Source organism: Saccostrea cucullata, unplaced genomic scaffold (genome assembly GCF_032062105.1).
Source record: "Saccostrea cucullata isolate Sc308-1 unplaced genomic scaffold, CSIRO_AGI_Scuc_v1 ctg1334, whole genome shotgun sequence".
NCBI classification, from domain to species: domain Eukaryota; kingdom Metazoa; phylum Mollusca; class Bivalvia; order Ostreida; family Ostreidae; genus Saccostrea; species Saccostrea cuccullata.
In genome coordinates, this window is record NW_026926911.1 from 111,648 (window position 1) to 127,299 (window position 15,652).

General features: G+C 34.5%; 1 protein-coding gene across 1 annotated transcript; it reads right to left on the reverse strand.

The window, feature by feature from the left end:
- Window positions 1-2,709: 2,709 nt before the first annotated feature.
- On the reverse strand, window positions 2,710-4,210 carry LOC134272894 (uncharacterized). The gene is made up of 3 exons (XM_062755070.1): window positions 4,132-4,210; window positions 3,901-4,041; window positions 2,710-3,566 (listed from the first exon to the last, which is right to left on the reverse strand). The coding sequence occupies exons 1-3, from the start codon at window positions 4,208-4,210 to the stop codon at window positions 2,710-2,712; spliced, it is 1,077 nt and encodes a 358-aa protein (XP_062611054.1).
- Window positions 4,211-15,652: the final 11,442 nt, after the last annotated feature.

Below are 15,652 nucleotides of genomic sequence, written 5' to 3' on the forward strand. Positions count from 1 at the left end.
CTGCGATCCCCACCGGTGCCACCACATCATGTATAAGGGAACTATCCCCATCTCCGGCTACTGACTGTCCGGGCAACTTATTCTTATAATTAATTAACATTTGGGGAGTTGCCTGCACTCGCACCGTTTAAGCTTGTCATGGTGCATAACCTTGACCTCGCGCCGAGATTTGACTACAAATATTGTGTCCGATTTGGCTTCGATTATTATCCCAGGACACCTCCAGACTGACTCTACCTTTTTTCCCGCATTGCGGCGCCAGTAAACCAAATCTCCGACCTCGAACTTGCTGGTACGGACCTTAATGTCATGCGACCTCTTCATTGCCTTTTGCGCGACTTTTAGTTTCTTGCGGGCAATGACGTGCGCTCCTTGAACATTTTCTTCAAGGTCATGTACATATCTGTCCACCTCACCCTCCTCCCCATTTTGAAAATACGTCGAAGTGGGGCGAACATTAAGGTCGCTGGTATATTTACTTCGCGACCCAGCATTAGACGATTTGGAGTATACCCGGTATGGCGGTTTACCGCGAACCACAATGCTCCCGCCAATGGGCCTAGGTACTTATCCCATGACTTGGGCTGGCCATCTACGTAGCAGCGAACCGCGTCCATTAGGGTGCGGTTATAGCGCTTTACCTTGCCATTCCCTGACGGACGGTAGGGTGTGGTCATGGCTTTGTGTATCCCTAATATGCTTACGTGACAAGTCTGTGTGATTCACACACCAATAACTCACACAAAACTTAAAAACATTCCTTAAATGATAAACGTGATGTCTTTATCTTATCAATTAACCTTATTTTTATATGTAAAAATATAATTATCACCTGCAGATGAACTCTCCATCTCTGAGTTATTTGATACGCATATACATGCTTTACCTGCGAAGAATTTTTGATACGAGGCAAATTATTGATAAAGTAACTCAGGTGACCTATTGCTATCCGTTTTCGTCCGGCGTCGTGTGGCTTGAGGATTGTTGAGTGTTCATGACTGTGAAAAAGTACATGTAGGCCTAAATTTGTAAGTCCCTTCAAACTTCGAAAATTAACCCGAAAATTAAATTTAAGGATATCTTTAAATTGTAGTGATTTGGATATGATGCTTTATACATGTAGGAGTTGCAGTTTTTTAGATGAATGCGATTATTTTGCAACAAAAGAAGTTTAATTTTCACCGAGATCAAAAAGTGAGCCGAATATTGTACGTTGAAAGCAATTACGAGCAATTATTTTATATACAATGTAATGATTTATTAATTAAATGATAACAGCTTAATACCGATTCATACTATCTTGCTTGCTTTCGCGGAAGCCTGTTTTGAAAAGTATGAGAAATAGCGGAGTTGTAATAAAAGTAACATGTATTAGTTTTGAAAGTTAACATTTTCACCTTAGGTATGATGGAGAGAAAAAATAAAATCGTCTGACAAGCATGAAGGAAACGATTTGGCGAAACGGAGAGTTAGACACGTTTGTTCGACAAAAATCTTTGACTTGCCTACCGGTACCACCTTAGATAGAATGTTCTATCGTTAAAATGATAAATGTCCTACGGACCCGGTTTAACGATAGAATTCGTTCCGTGTATTCGTAATGTAGCAAAAGAAACACGGGCGATAACTCGTACTAGTACATTTACTGTACATTTACTACCAACACTCTAGAGAGTTCCGAATGTAAACATGGCAGGTAAATTTGAAGCGAGAGAAAAACGTTGAGAAAATTAATTGTGTTTTCGTTATTATATGGATTATTTTTTGGGATAAAAGGCATATGCAACTTCAAAAAGGTTTGTTTTGATTAATTTGATAGTCATTTCCAGTGCAAATCGTTTTATATTCCTCAAAATAGCGGATCCGCTCCGATTTGCTACATTGGAAGTATATGGGACGTATTCTAACTGTGGTGAGGGCTTGTACCGAGACACAGTTAGATTATTCTAACTAGTACCACCTAAATATATATATATATATATATATATATATATATATATATATATATAAATGTTCTATGAAGGATATGGAGATAAAGAATAGTATTCAATCTCAAAGTCTATAAAACAACACAAAATAAGAGCAGAACAAACACGGATCCTATAAGTTTATGGGTCCCTGGGGTATGAATTTATAAGGTTCACGCATAGGAGAGAAACTAGAATTTCAGAGAATTTATTAAATTGAAAGAAATAAAATATTACGGAATATGGTAGACGGTACCCCAGCCCAAATTCTATATGCCTTAATCCAATGTTTACCCTGGTGCAAAAGGGTGCAAGTGAGATAGAAATAGTTTTTTTCACAATGACTTATATCAATTGCGGATTTACAAAACTACGATAAGTTTATATTTAAAAAGTAATCTTTATGTTCAACTGGAAGATACCCATAAAAAAGGAAGGATAATTGAGCAAACGACACACAAATATCTTACATTTAGTTAAAGTACTCTTCAAAATGATGTATTTTGAAGGGGGCGATATACATGTACATGTACCTTAGCTTAAACAATCTTTCAATTTCTAACTTAGCAACAGTAATACTGAACAAATATCATACAAGTAGGACTTTCACTCAACATCATTTAAAATATGTTTATATATTTATAAAGATCAACAAAAAGATGAAGCTGGATGTTATGCATGACTGTCATATTTCATCTTATTAAAAAAGAACCAATGGAAGGAAAGGTTGTGCTTAAGTCTATCACTTGTAAGTTTCGTTCAATATATGTTTTTCTTCACACCTACGTGGATCAGAGTTATTCAGGGTATGAATCTGACCCTCCATCGGAACATACTCATCTGGTTTTTCAGATTCGTTCATGTCAATATAACCACTAACATGTTTGGATACTGCAAAGGAACCTGAAACCGCTAATAAATTGGGATCACGGTCATTTATAGCTTTACTAAGTATTACAGGGGATTCTGCGGTCCCCTGCTTCATTTCGTTAGGTATTGGAAGGTCTTCCTCTTGCGTATCTGTAAGTTGAATTGCAGAAGGTACTGGAGTTATATAACTATCTCCGTTTGTGACAGACGTGGTTTTAGAGGGTAGAGTAGAATATTTCGATCTTTCCTTATCTGACGTCTTGATCAGCTCATACTTTCCTGCGTCGCTTTTTCGGTTTTGCTCTGATATTGGAAGTGAGGAAAATCTTTTCTTGTTCTCTCCGGACTGGACAATAAGTTCATATTTTCCCAAATCACTTCTGCAATCCTGCGAAGTCGTTGGAAGGCTTAGATCATTTATTTCGCAGTAGGTATTAAGATGTCCTCTACTACTGTTCTCTACAGAATCTCCTATTTCAACTTTCACTTTCCGTTTTCCTCTTATCAGTACATTGATCACAATAATGAGCAGTAGTATGACTAATCCACCGATGACAGACAGAATTATGGTGTTGAGTGGAACGTCTTGGGAATCTTCGTTGGCCTTCTGTTCGTCTTTGATATTTTCTGAGTCCATTTTAATGTTGCCTGTTACAAAATTCTCCGATATGTTTCTTTCACTTCTCATATCGTTCGTCGATGACGAACATCCTTTTCGTCTATGGTAGATTTAAAAGTCGTTGGTGTTGTCTTCACTTTCCTTGATGATATCGTAGTTTCATGACTAGTTGTCTGCACAGCTTAAGAAAAATACAACAATATCGTAAGTTCCAATAATATTATATACTAAAATATATATCTAAACCTGTTTCACGTAGATCATGCATAAATAATAAAACATTCACAAGGAAATCTCGTTTATAATGATTTTTTAAAAATTCATTCCTGAATATTCAAAACAAAAATTGTGTGCATGTTAAATAGATTATTAAAGAACATATCCACAGGACTTCTTAATAAATAAGTTTAATTTACTGTAAATATGAGGAAATATAAACCCTACTAGTTGTTATTTCTCGGCATCCAGTTGCCGGATCACACGCCTCTATAGAACAGGTACAGTTTCCTCCAAGACATCGTCTTCCATACCTTGGGTACTCACAGTCAAACTGACAACTTGGTCCGTACTTTCCATCTGGGCAATCTGAAGGAATAGTTGGGAAGAAAGCTAACGTATACAGTGAAAATCCAACATATCAAGCTTAACAGAATTTTATATTCGTGTTCAATTTACCTACGCAAACTCCATTTCTGAGATAATAATCGGGACAACAATTCAGTGAAAATGATGATGAATCTCCGGACCTAGTCATTGAAAAAAGGTGTCGATATAGTTATAACTTCATACTAACATAAAACAGATTTAGTAGACAAAATTTTGATATTAATATACTGGTGGGAAAAAAGTGTATACATATAAGCAAACCATTCAATGCATATATTTGTACAATTTTTTCCAATATTTTTCTTTATATTAATGTAAATATAAACATCTCTCAGGATATACATATAAAAACGGATTAATCATGTTAATACGTGATCAAATTAAAGCGCTAGCTTGATGAATTTTCTTGAAATGATTTACCAGTATTTATACCCAGATAGATGTTTTGCAATGATGACTTGTTACTTAATTAAATGCTTTAAAGTAATATATGCTATAACGTGCGTCATTTTAAATACGGCTGGAAATTTATATATTTTGTTTACCAATAAAAGTTACGAAAATGCTGTAAATTACACCATTTAAATAAAATTCGTTATAAAGTTATCAAATTATAATTATTTATTATCATGCAAGGAGAATAATGTCTATTTTTAAGTAAATCCACCACGTGACGCCGTCGCTACTTTTAGATTGATAAACAAACACGGCGTCAAGAAAACGAGGTAAGCCCTTTGAGATACAACTCACTTTTGACATGGATGGCGTGTTACTATTAATATAACTTATCTTTAAATGTAATCAGTATCAACCATCTATATTCTGTTATGACGCATATTAACCTTTTATTAATAATCGTTGTCAAAATGCAACGTGCCTCGTTGTCTATAATTTCCCGTGGACATATGTGTCTATATTTAGACCTACTGTTTACGCACTTCCTTTATCAATATTCATGAAAAGACTTAATTCTTGATTGCAGATATTGCTTTATTGTTCTGTTATTACGAGTTTTATATTTAAATTTTGTGGAAATATTATTTTTTCATTACACTTTATGTGTTTCAAATCATTTAATCATTTTGTTTCACATACAAATCGGCATCCATACGGCGTATATTACTTTAAGCCTTTAATTTATGCAAAACGTGAAAAGAAAACATTCAGATTTTTTATGAGTATTAAAGTCATCATAAACTGTTTACTTACTTGCGACAGCCTTCAAGAAATGTTACTAGAGATATAATAATCAACGAAGAGAATTGCATTTTTTTCAATTCAAACAACGTATGCTCCCGGCGTGCTTCTTTAGGTTTAGACGAGGAAATAAACTATATATATTTAATGATGACGGAATCATAATATACAAATACATGATTCGGGTCAGCTGATCTCGCTTCCTGTTTCTTAATCTACTTAATTAATGACGAATCCTCTCCTTGTGCATCTCGTCTATATAAAGAGTCTTTCATTGGTGTGGACAATAGTTGATTTTTTTCAAACCAGAAGTTTATAGACAAACCTTTTTTTCATTCCATTTCATTAAATAAATAAAACACATCTCTTTTTTCTATTTCGTGGTTGGCTTTTATGTAATGCCTTATTAAAAAGACTTAATATAATATTATATTAATTTCGTATATATGTCTCAGTAGCGTGGCTGGTGTGTCAGGAGGAGATCTCTGTTTAAACATTAATTATCAGCATGCTATTGTTCATTGCTAAAGAATGAGTTCTATTTCGGAAATAGATAACATGGTGAACTTACTCTCCGCACGTCCGTGTCAGCGGTGTATTGTACAGGAGCAGATAACTAAAACAGTAGAGGAAACTCGTGTCCATGGCTGTCAAGTATTAAACTCGCTAGCTACAAGTATGTTTAAATCATAAAAAAAAAATTGGATCTTCCTCATATAACAAGATAACAACGTAAAGATTTGAACCTTTATTATCATTTACAATAGATAAAACTAGCTAAAAGAATTGAAAACACTGTATTACTCTCGATAAAATAGGAGGGCCGTTCAGAAATTATTGAAACATTGCTTATATTTTTCTTTTTAATGCGCGTCTTTTGGTGAATATTCAATATCAAAGTCCCTAAAACGATACAAAAGGAACAGAACAAACACGGACCTCCGAAACATCAGAGATGGGATCAGGTGCCATGGAGGAGAGAGCATCCCCTGCTGACCGGTCACACTCGCCGTGTGCTCCTTGTCATCATCGGGAAGTAATGGTAAAATTCGTAATCAATTCAGTGTATAAAAATGGACTAACATTTATATGTAATTTGAAAAACGTCAGTCAGCATTTCACTCAATGATAAATTGACAAGCACTCAGAATTAATAAAAGCAGGAAACATGTTACAAATATTATATTTCTTCCATACAATGGTATATAATTGCGTCAATGGTAGGACACAGGTACTTGTAGACAGGACCCTCCCCCCCCCCCCCCCCCCGCGATATTCAACCCCGGGGCTTATTTGACATTTTTTCAAAAATTATATTCATTACACTTATTCATCATGTGTACAAAATGAAAAAATCGACAAAACCCCAAAACAATCGCTCCACAAAAAATACCCAACTGTACACTCGACAGAGACTTCTGGTTAATTTGGATAGCAGCATCACACGTTTTTTTAAAAAAAAAATTAGCACTACTTGTCAGAGACCAGAAGATTGATTGATTGATTGTATACTGTTTATCGTCCCTCTCCAGAATATTTCACTGATATGGAGACGTCACCATTGCCGGTGAAGGGCTGCAAATTTAGGCCTATGCTCGGCATTTACGGCCTTTGAGCAGGGAGGGATCTTCATCGTGCCACACCTGCTGTGACACGGGGCCTCGGTTTATACGGTCTCATCCGCATGACCGCCCCATTTAGTCGCCTTTTACGACCAGCAAGGGGGTACTGAGGACCTGTTCTAACCCGGATCCCCAAGGGACGAGACCAGAAAAGCTTATGCAATGGTTAAGGTGTCCGTCGTCCGTCCGTCTGTCTGTAAACAATTTTTCAAAATGCTACTCCTCCTACAGTTTTGGTCTGATTTCAATATACATGTAACTTGGCACAAAAGTAGTCTACATTAAGAACATAAACTAGTGCATCGGTTTGTGATTTCGATGAACGGTGTTGCAATGGTTACTAAAAATAGAAAGTTTTGAGTAATTCCTTCAAAACGCTACTCCTCCTATAGTTCATATCTGATTTTAATATAACTTGGTACACAAATAGACCACACCAAGATACATAAACTAGTGCATCGGTTTTTGATTTCAATGAACAGTGTTGCCATGATTACTAAAAATAGAATCTTTTTAAAAATACCTTTAAAACGCTTCTTGTCCTACAGTTTTGGTTTGATTTCATTATAACTTGGCACACAAGTAGACTGCATTAAGATACATAAACTAGTGCATCGGTTTTTGATTTCAATGAACAGTGTTGCCATGATTACTAAAAATAGAATCTTTTTAAAAATACCTTTAAAACGCTTCTTGTCCTACAGTTTTGGTTTGATTTCATTATAACTTGGCACACAAGTAGACTGCATTAAGATACATAAACTAGTGCATCAGTTTTGATTTCAATTAACGGTGTTGTCATAGTAACATGATCTAAGAATAGACATTTTTGAGAAACTCATTAAAAACACTACTCCTCTTACAGATTTGGTCTGACTTCATTATAAATTGGCACAAAAGTAGACTACACTAAGATACATAATTCTTTGCATCGGTTTTTGATTTCGATGAACACTGTTACCTCGGTTACTAAAAATAGAAATTTTTGAGAAATGCCTTTTAAAAACGCTACTCCTCCTACAGTTTTGGTCTGATTTCATTATAACTTGGCACACAAGTAGATTACACCCATGGGCCACATCGCTCACCTGAGAAGCTTTGATCATGCTATTCTTAACCAGATCTCCCCATTGTAATCTTTTGTGATCCCATCTTACCCCACAGATCAAAATTTAAACAATTTAGGATCTACACTACACTTAGATGCTTTCACATAAGTTTATGCTTTTCCGGCCCAGTGGTTTCTGAGAAGATTTTTAAAGATTTTTCCTATTTATTTCGATGTAAAACTTTGATTCCCTATTGTTGCCCCGCCCAACCCCCGGGGATCATGATTTGAACAATTTAGAATCTACACTACCCCTGGATGCTTCCACACAAATTTCAGCTTTTCTGGACCAGTTGTCCTTGAGAAGAAAATTTTTTATGACCCTACCCTATTTTTTCTTTTCTTGATTATCTCCCCTTCTAAGAAGACCTGGCCCCTCATTTTTACAATTTAAATTCCACTTCACCCAAGCTAAGGATACTTTTTACTAAATTTTGTTATAATTGGCCCAGTGGTTCTTGAGAAGAAGTCGAAAATGTGAAAAGTTTACAGACGGACGGACAGCTAGGCAGACGGACGACGGACAAAAATGTGATCAGAAAAACTCACTTGAGCCTTCGGCTCAGGTAAGCTAACTAGTGCATCGGTTTTTGATTTCGATGAAGGGTGTTGCCATGGTTACTTAAAATACACATTTCTGTGAAATTTCTTTAATATGCTACCCCTCCTACAATTTTTTATTTGATTTCATTAAAATTTGGCACACAAGTAGACTACACTAAGAAACATAATTCTTTTTATTGCTGCCCGTTGCAGAGTTTCAATACAAGTGCTACTTTTCCTTTGTTACATGTACAGACCAGTAGAGCTTCCGTATCATAAGAGACTTCTGGTTTATATAATTGCTAGAGAAAAGAGACAGTTGATTTTTAGCTCTACTGGTCAGAGACCAGAAGAGCTTATGCGATAGTAATGCGTCCGTCGCCCGTCCGTCTGTCTGTCTGTAAAGATTTTTTTTTTTCACAATGCTACTTTTCCTACAATTTTTGTTCGATTTCAATATAACATGGCAAACAAATAGACTACAATTATTGACTTGAATTTAGAAAATAAACATTTCTGTTTCTGTTTAAAAAAAACTATCGATACAAACCTTTGGATCCACCACAAACAATCACAGAGTCAATCACAAGGAAATTTAACTCACAGTTTCCTCGTGAGAAACAACAAGAAAATCTTTATCATTGGTGATTTATAATTAGTATATCAGTGTCAACTCGAACAAAAATAGTGAGCTTTGAATAGGATAATTATTTAATATTCGTAGCCTGACACATCTCTTATATATTTTTGTATACTCCCTATGTAATTTAATAAGCAAAGACGTAAATGGTTGCTTAATAACTTCATGATAAATATGAAAACTTCAATTTCTCTAGTGTTAACATCCTTTCAAATGTATGAATTAATGTATCATTATAATTTGTATAAGTATAAAGTTTATCCCTCCCAGTTGATTTGCAACGAAAGCAAGCTGTATATACGAATGAAATATATGGCGATAACGAACACTTTTCAAGATAAAACTCAAATATATTTTATTTGTTTTTCTTAACCATTATATTTTTAAGTTCTTGTAACTGTATTTTTATTCTTATTCTATATCAAAACAAGACATTTTTAATATAAGTCAAATTTTCATTTTTAAAGTAATATATGCAATGTTTTATATGTACATTCTATGTAAAGCGCCTTAGGGTGATATTTTTTTATTATATAGGGCGCTATAGAAATTTATATTATTATTATTAAATAAACATTACAAAATAGGAGCAGAGCAAACACGGACCTCCGAAACATTAGAGGTGGGATTAGATAACACCCGCCGTGTGTTCCTTGTCATGATCGGGAAACAATGGCAAATCGTAAATTCAGCCTGACTGAATGATAAATTGTATTTATGTATGTATTGCTAATAAGATTATTGTATCGACCAAATAACTTAAGAAAAGATGACTTCAAACGAAACTGTTGATATTCTTGATTCATCAACTTGTTTGTCAATATTGTATCTCGTTTTAGAAATTGTTCATACTTAGAGCATGCTCTTGCATAAGTAAGAAAGTTGATGATTGAAAACTTAGTCATCCCGTTTATCACAGAGCTTGGTTGTTAAATTGTTGATAACCATATACGTCTTCTTCAAGTAAAATATTCAAATACGAAACAAATGTTTCATACTCACGACTTTTCAACTTTAAACACAACCATTCCCAACGATAGATAACTATTTATATCATTGACAGTTGCTTTTCAAAAAGAAACATAGAACTCGTAAATTAGCGTACCTCATCAAAGCTTATTTGCAAATTAATTTTGTTTAAAAAGTTCTGATTGTACACAGGATACTCTAAGTTGACATCAAAATGATGCTTGAGTTTCTGATTGACAAAATCTGTGTGGTATTTGGAGAATAGAGGCCTATTCAATAGAACGAACGATCATTAAAAACATTTCCGTTTGAGATGAGAGGAATTTTGGCTTTTAATTGAGGCTTTAAATTACTTCGCATTAGCCCCACATGTGAACGCTAAGCGAAGCTAATCTGTATTAAATTTTGACACATGCTTTAGACCAGAATTTAATCACAGGACATATTGTTGCTGGTTAGATATAGGTATATGTTATATTTGGTTCAAAAATGGAGGAAAAGTATGTCAACCACTAAATGTATACCTGTAGCCACTAACATTAATATATCAAAAGGATGACTCTGCATACATTACGTGATATACAAATGACGTCATAAAAGCCTTACTGACTAGTTTTTTTGTAGAAATAACATTTTAATTCGTATAAATTAAATTCGCTTTAGCTGTCGTGTGAACGCAATTCAGTTAGCCTTATTTTAATTCTCATTAGTTTACTTCGCATTATTTAACTACGAATTAAACTCTGTGTGAATACGGCATAAATTGCGTTCACATAGCAGCTAAAAAAGGAAACTAAGATGAAATAAAATTTTATTTTTACGTTAAGGCTATCAAGTAAGGCTATTATTATGTCATTTGTAAATCACGTAATATATGCAAAATCATCTACATTATACATTAATTATAGAGGCTAAAGGTAAACATTAAGTGATTAACATCGTTTTCTTGATGTTAAGCCAGAATATGGCACATATATGCCTCTCTCTCAATATTGTGAATTTTATGACCCCTGGGTCAAGGGTTCTGGTATTAGGGTTGAGCTCTTTTGAGTATACTGTGAAATCACTAATTTTCGGGGTTTAATTTTAATTATTGGGGTTTAATTTTCGTGGTTTTCAAGGTATGAAGAGACCCACCAATTTATGTCCACCACGAAATGCGATTTTTCTAAGGCCCACTTCGACTGGAACTATAGTAAGTGCCCAAGTTACTCGAGTAACAGCCGAACTGATAGAGTTGCGACTATAGTGAAATATATTAAAATAGAAGGGAATAAGATAATAGTAGAAGGATGTCTTGGGGTCCTCTTTTAGTGAGGGTTGAGAGGATGATAAATCATAATTAAGGCCAAAATAAAAATACCTTTGTTTCCCCTAACGCGACCGACCCAATTAAATCTCACCGACTGAAAATATTTGTTAATTAAGACGATTCAATTATTTTTGTTTATTGTTAACTAAGTTTTATAAAATACAATTTCATCAAAATCAGTTTTTTGCAGAACGTCAGACATTGTTCTACTGTGATTTGTTGAAGAAAATGGCACCAAGATGTGATTTCTGAGAAAAAGTTCTTAATAAAACAACGGCGACGTCCCAGTCTTATGCTTTTAGCTAACTAAAATTCTTCACTCTTAAAACAATATGATGATAAAATTAACCACGACTAATTTAGAGTGTTTCGGAGGTGTCTTGGCCTATCCATGTGAGTGAATAAATTTTCGAAAGGGACGGTAAACAACAAACAAACCTATCTGTTGAATGTAAGGTACCTAATACATGGTATATGTAAGGCCCGCCTAATGAGCAGATGAGGGGCCCACCTATTGAACACATCATTCAATTTCACTGCATTTTATTTAATTTGTGTTTTGATCTAATAACCAGTTCATCTATGTTCCTATGTTTACTATATGCCATTAGGGAACCATAGGAGTTGTTGTAAATATGTCTGCATATTTATCCTGATAAATATAATTCAGATTTTCTTTTTTTAATGCCTTTATTTATGGGTTAAACTTCGTGACTATGACATTGTATATACATGTTACTTACATGTAGCATTTTTATCATTTGTAGATTCGGTTTTGTTCACTTAAATATTGTTTAAATACTCTTTAAAAATTGTTTTGAAATCATGATTCAGCTTCCTGAGATGCCCAGTGTATTTTTCTTTAATTACGCCCTCGAAGATTGGTTGTTTCTTTGCTTTTAATCCCTTTGAGATTTTTTTGGCCGACATTTAAACAAGCAAAATGCTCTAGAAACACTGCAGATCTGATGGCCCTCAAAAAGTACATTGATTATCTAAAAGCACTGGGGCTGATGGAATGTTTGTAAAGATATACTCGGATGTCCGGTCTTTGCGTATTTGAGAATCTTGTCTTTATCTATTCGATCTGTATAAATGTACTCTGGCGTGAGATATGTCACAAGTTCAACTAAATAACAGTTGTAAATTAATTAATCATGAATTTTGCATTTAAACAGCATATGTATGATACTTAGCATTTTGTTCACAAATCGCTTTCAAATTTTAGAATGTATTTTCAAAGCTGCTGTCATGAAATAAAATTGTTTAAGAATTGTTTACCTACCTACTTGAAAATTCAGGGTCGGGTTAGAGGAAACAAAGATATTTTTAATTCCGGCCTAAGAGTAACCAGGGGATTATACCAATTGGCATGGTTAAGTTCACTGCCCTCTCCCAAGGTCTTAATCACAACCCTGTGTACATTGCTGTTTTGACTTTTACATTTTTTCGTGAATTTCAGGTCCACATCTGGACAGAAGAAGAAGAAAAACTTCTAATATCAGTGAGGGAAGAAATGGACGAGGAATTCCATACATTAAAAAACCATGAAGTGTTATGGGCAAGAATCACAACAACTATGTATCGCAATGGTGTAAAGGTTACAAGATCTCAAGTTATGAATAAGTGGAAAAATCTGAAAAAGAAATATCGTGAAGTTCTTGATGAAAATAACAAAACGGGTAACAAAAGAATAACATGTAAGCATTTGGATTCTTTCGACAAGATATTTGGACATAAAGCATCCTCAAGGGCCGCTTGCACATATGACAGCAGCAAGATAGAAAATAAACTTTCAACTAGTGGTCCAGACTCATCTACACGGGATTCTGCAGTCGAAGAGTCAGCCACAGCAGATGGAACTAAAGATCCAAAACAAAACAAGGCCTCTGCACATAAACAACGACCAAGAAAAGAAAAGCAGAATCTCTTTCATCTATGTTTGATCGCTTAGAAGATATTGGAAAGAAGATGGTGGAACAGATGGACACTCATCAGAAAGAAAAAAATGGACAGATTTGACAAATTTCTTGATATTTTTGCAAAAAAAAAAAATGCAGATTAATTTTCATTTTGGTGTTTCCATATTTTGAAGGTTTTATTGCTAATTAGTATCAGTATTATTTGCTCTTACCATGAGTTGCAAGGAAGAACTTGTGGTACAGTGTTATAAGATGTTAATATGTTTTTTTACTGTGGAACCTCATATGACTATTATATTGAAATTTTTTAGCTCACCTGAACTAAGGCTCAAATGAGCTCTTCTGATCACATTTTATCTGGCGTCCGTTTGTCTGTCTGTCCATCCATCCATAAACTTCGTTTTTCAATAAACACTGGGCCAATTTCAACTAAACCTGTAACAACATATTATTTGGTGATGGGGATTCAAGTTTGTTAAAATGAAGAGTCACACCTTCAAAGGTGAGATAATTAATAATAAGTGGAAAATTAATGAAATCTTTTAAAAATCTTCTTCTTAAGAACCACTTGGCCAGGAAAGATAAAACTTAGGTGGATTGATGCATCCTCATGTAGTGTAGAATCAGGTTTGTTCAAACATAGGGGGAGGGAGGTTAGGGCAGGGCAAAATAAATGTTAATTTTTCTTATATACATGTAGGAAAATTCCTCTTCTTTTGAACGGAAAAGTCATGGTTAGTTTTATTGATATGGAAGCATCATTAGGTAGTTTACATTCACATTTGTTAAATCATGATTCCAGGGGGTAAGAAGAGGCCAAAATGGGGATAAAATTTTTACAAAACACAGACCTGCCTACCCTTCCGCTTTTGGCGTAATTCTTCCGCTTTTTACCACAAAATTACGCTATTACGCCACTTATATAATTTTTACGCTTTTGATATCTTGGTTTAAAATCCTTAATGGACAACTAAATTCAAAGTTGAAGCACGTCCTGCTGAAACGAAATGAGAATTTCTCCTAATTAAAGTAATAAATTAATAGATGACCAATTCGATACTTTACGTAATATACCTTGTACATATTGTAGTTACATATAGACTGGTTACCAAATATTCGAACGAAGAACTGAATGCACTACTTACATTAACTGATAATTGATATGTGCAATAAGTACAGCCATTTCTATGGCCATTTTAGTTCATTTTTACATCGTTAACATGTAAAACAAGATAGAGAAATGTGAGTGTTAGAAAGATAAAATACAATGTTATCAAGGTACGCGATTTATGTAAACATGCAAACACAAGCCTTTAATTAAGCGATTTGATACAAATTGTTCAAATGTTTCCAGTAATGGTGTACGGTTGCATTGAGTTTGATGTAGCTGCTGATATTTTACATTTTTTTTTTCAAATAAATGATTCGAAAAAGAAACGTTTATGGCACCTTTGTTTAGTAATGTACAATTTCAGTTGTTTTAAAAGAAAATTAAGTATTATAGTAAAACACCTAAAAGGAAAATATGATTAACTAGTGCTAATTGTAACGGGGACCGTTACAGATGTTCCCCAAACGCTCCCCAACTCCCTTTTGGTGCCATATTCCCTGTAAGCTTCATTAAATAGGACAAAATCTATGCATTTGAGACTTTAACAACGCCAAGTTCATTCAAATTTTAGCATTGCATGCGTGCGCATGTGAATGCATGTGCGTAATGACCATATCATCTTGTCTACACAATCTATACATTTTTTATATACTAAATATTAAAGTATTTAATCCAAAAGTATTAAAAAATACGCTCATTCAAGTGTATTTTTGATTTTACTCATTTCATCTGCACGCACGTGCATACATGAGCATGGTGACCATACCTTCTTGTAGAAGTCCATTACATCTCTCTGTGTTCTAAATCCCACCCCGTTTGGTTGAGAACCAAGGGAGTTATAGCTGTTTAAAGTTTCAGCCAATCAGATTACAGCGCACGTACACAAACGCGTATGCATGTGCATAGTGACCATACCTTCTTTTAGAAGTTCATTATATCTATCTATGTTCCAAATTTCATCCTGTTTGGTTGAAAACCAAGGGAGTTATAGCTATTTAAAGTTTAAGCCAATCAGATTGCAGCACACGTGCATGCACGTGTTTTCATGATAATTGCTATATATATTATGTTGTAGGATATCTTAATGCATGGCTATGTTCAAAATTTCATAGGATTTCGTCGAAAAACAAGAAAGATATAGACACTTTAGTTTCAGCCAATCAGAG

What these genes read in the sequence shown, in the direction of transcription:
- LOC134272894 (XM_062755070.1), bottom strand. Translation starts at nt 4,210, where the DNA reads ATGACTAGGTCCGGAGATTCATCATCATTTTCACTGAATTGTTGTCCC. An exon ending in CAGAAATGGAGTTTGCGTAG is followed by an intron (nt 4,042 to 4,131) that starts GTAAATTGAACA and finishes CTATTCCTTCAG; the next exon opens with ATTGCCCAGATGGAAAGTAC. An exon ending in ATGCCGAGAAATAACAACTA is followed by an intron (nt 3,567 to 3,900) that starts GTAGGGTTTATA and finishes ACGACTTTTAAA; the next exon opens with TCTACCATAGACGAAAAGGA.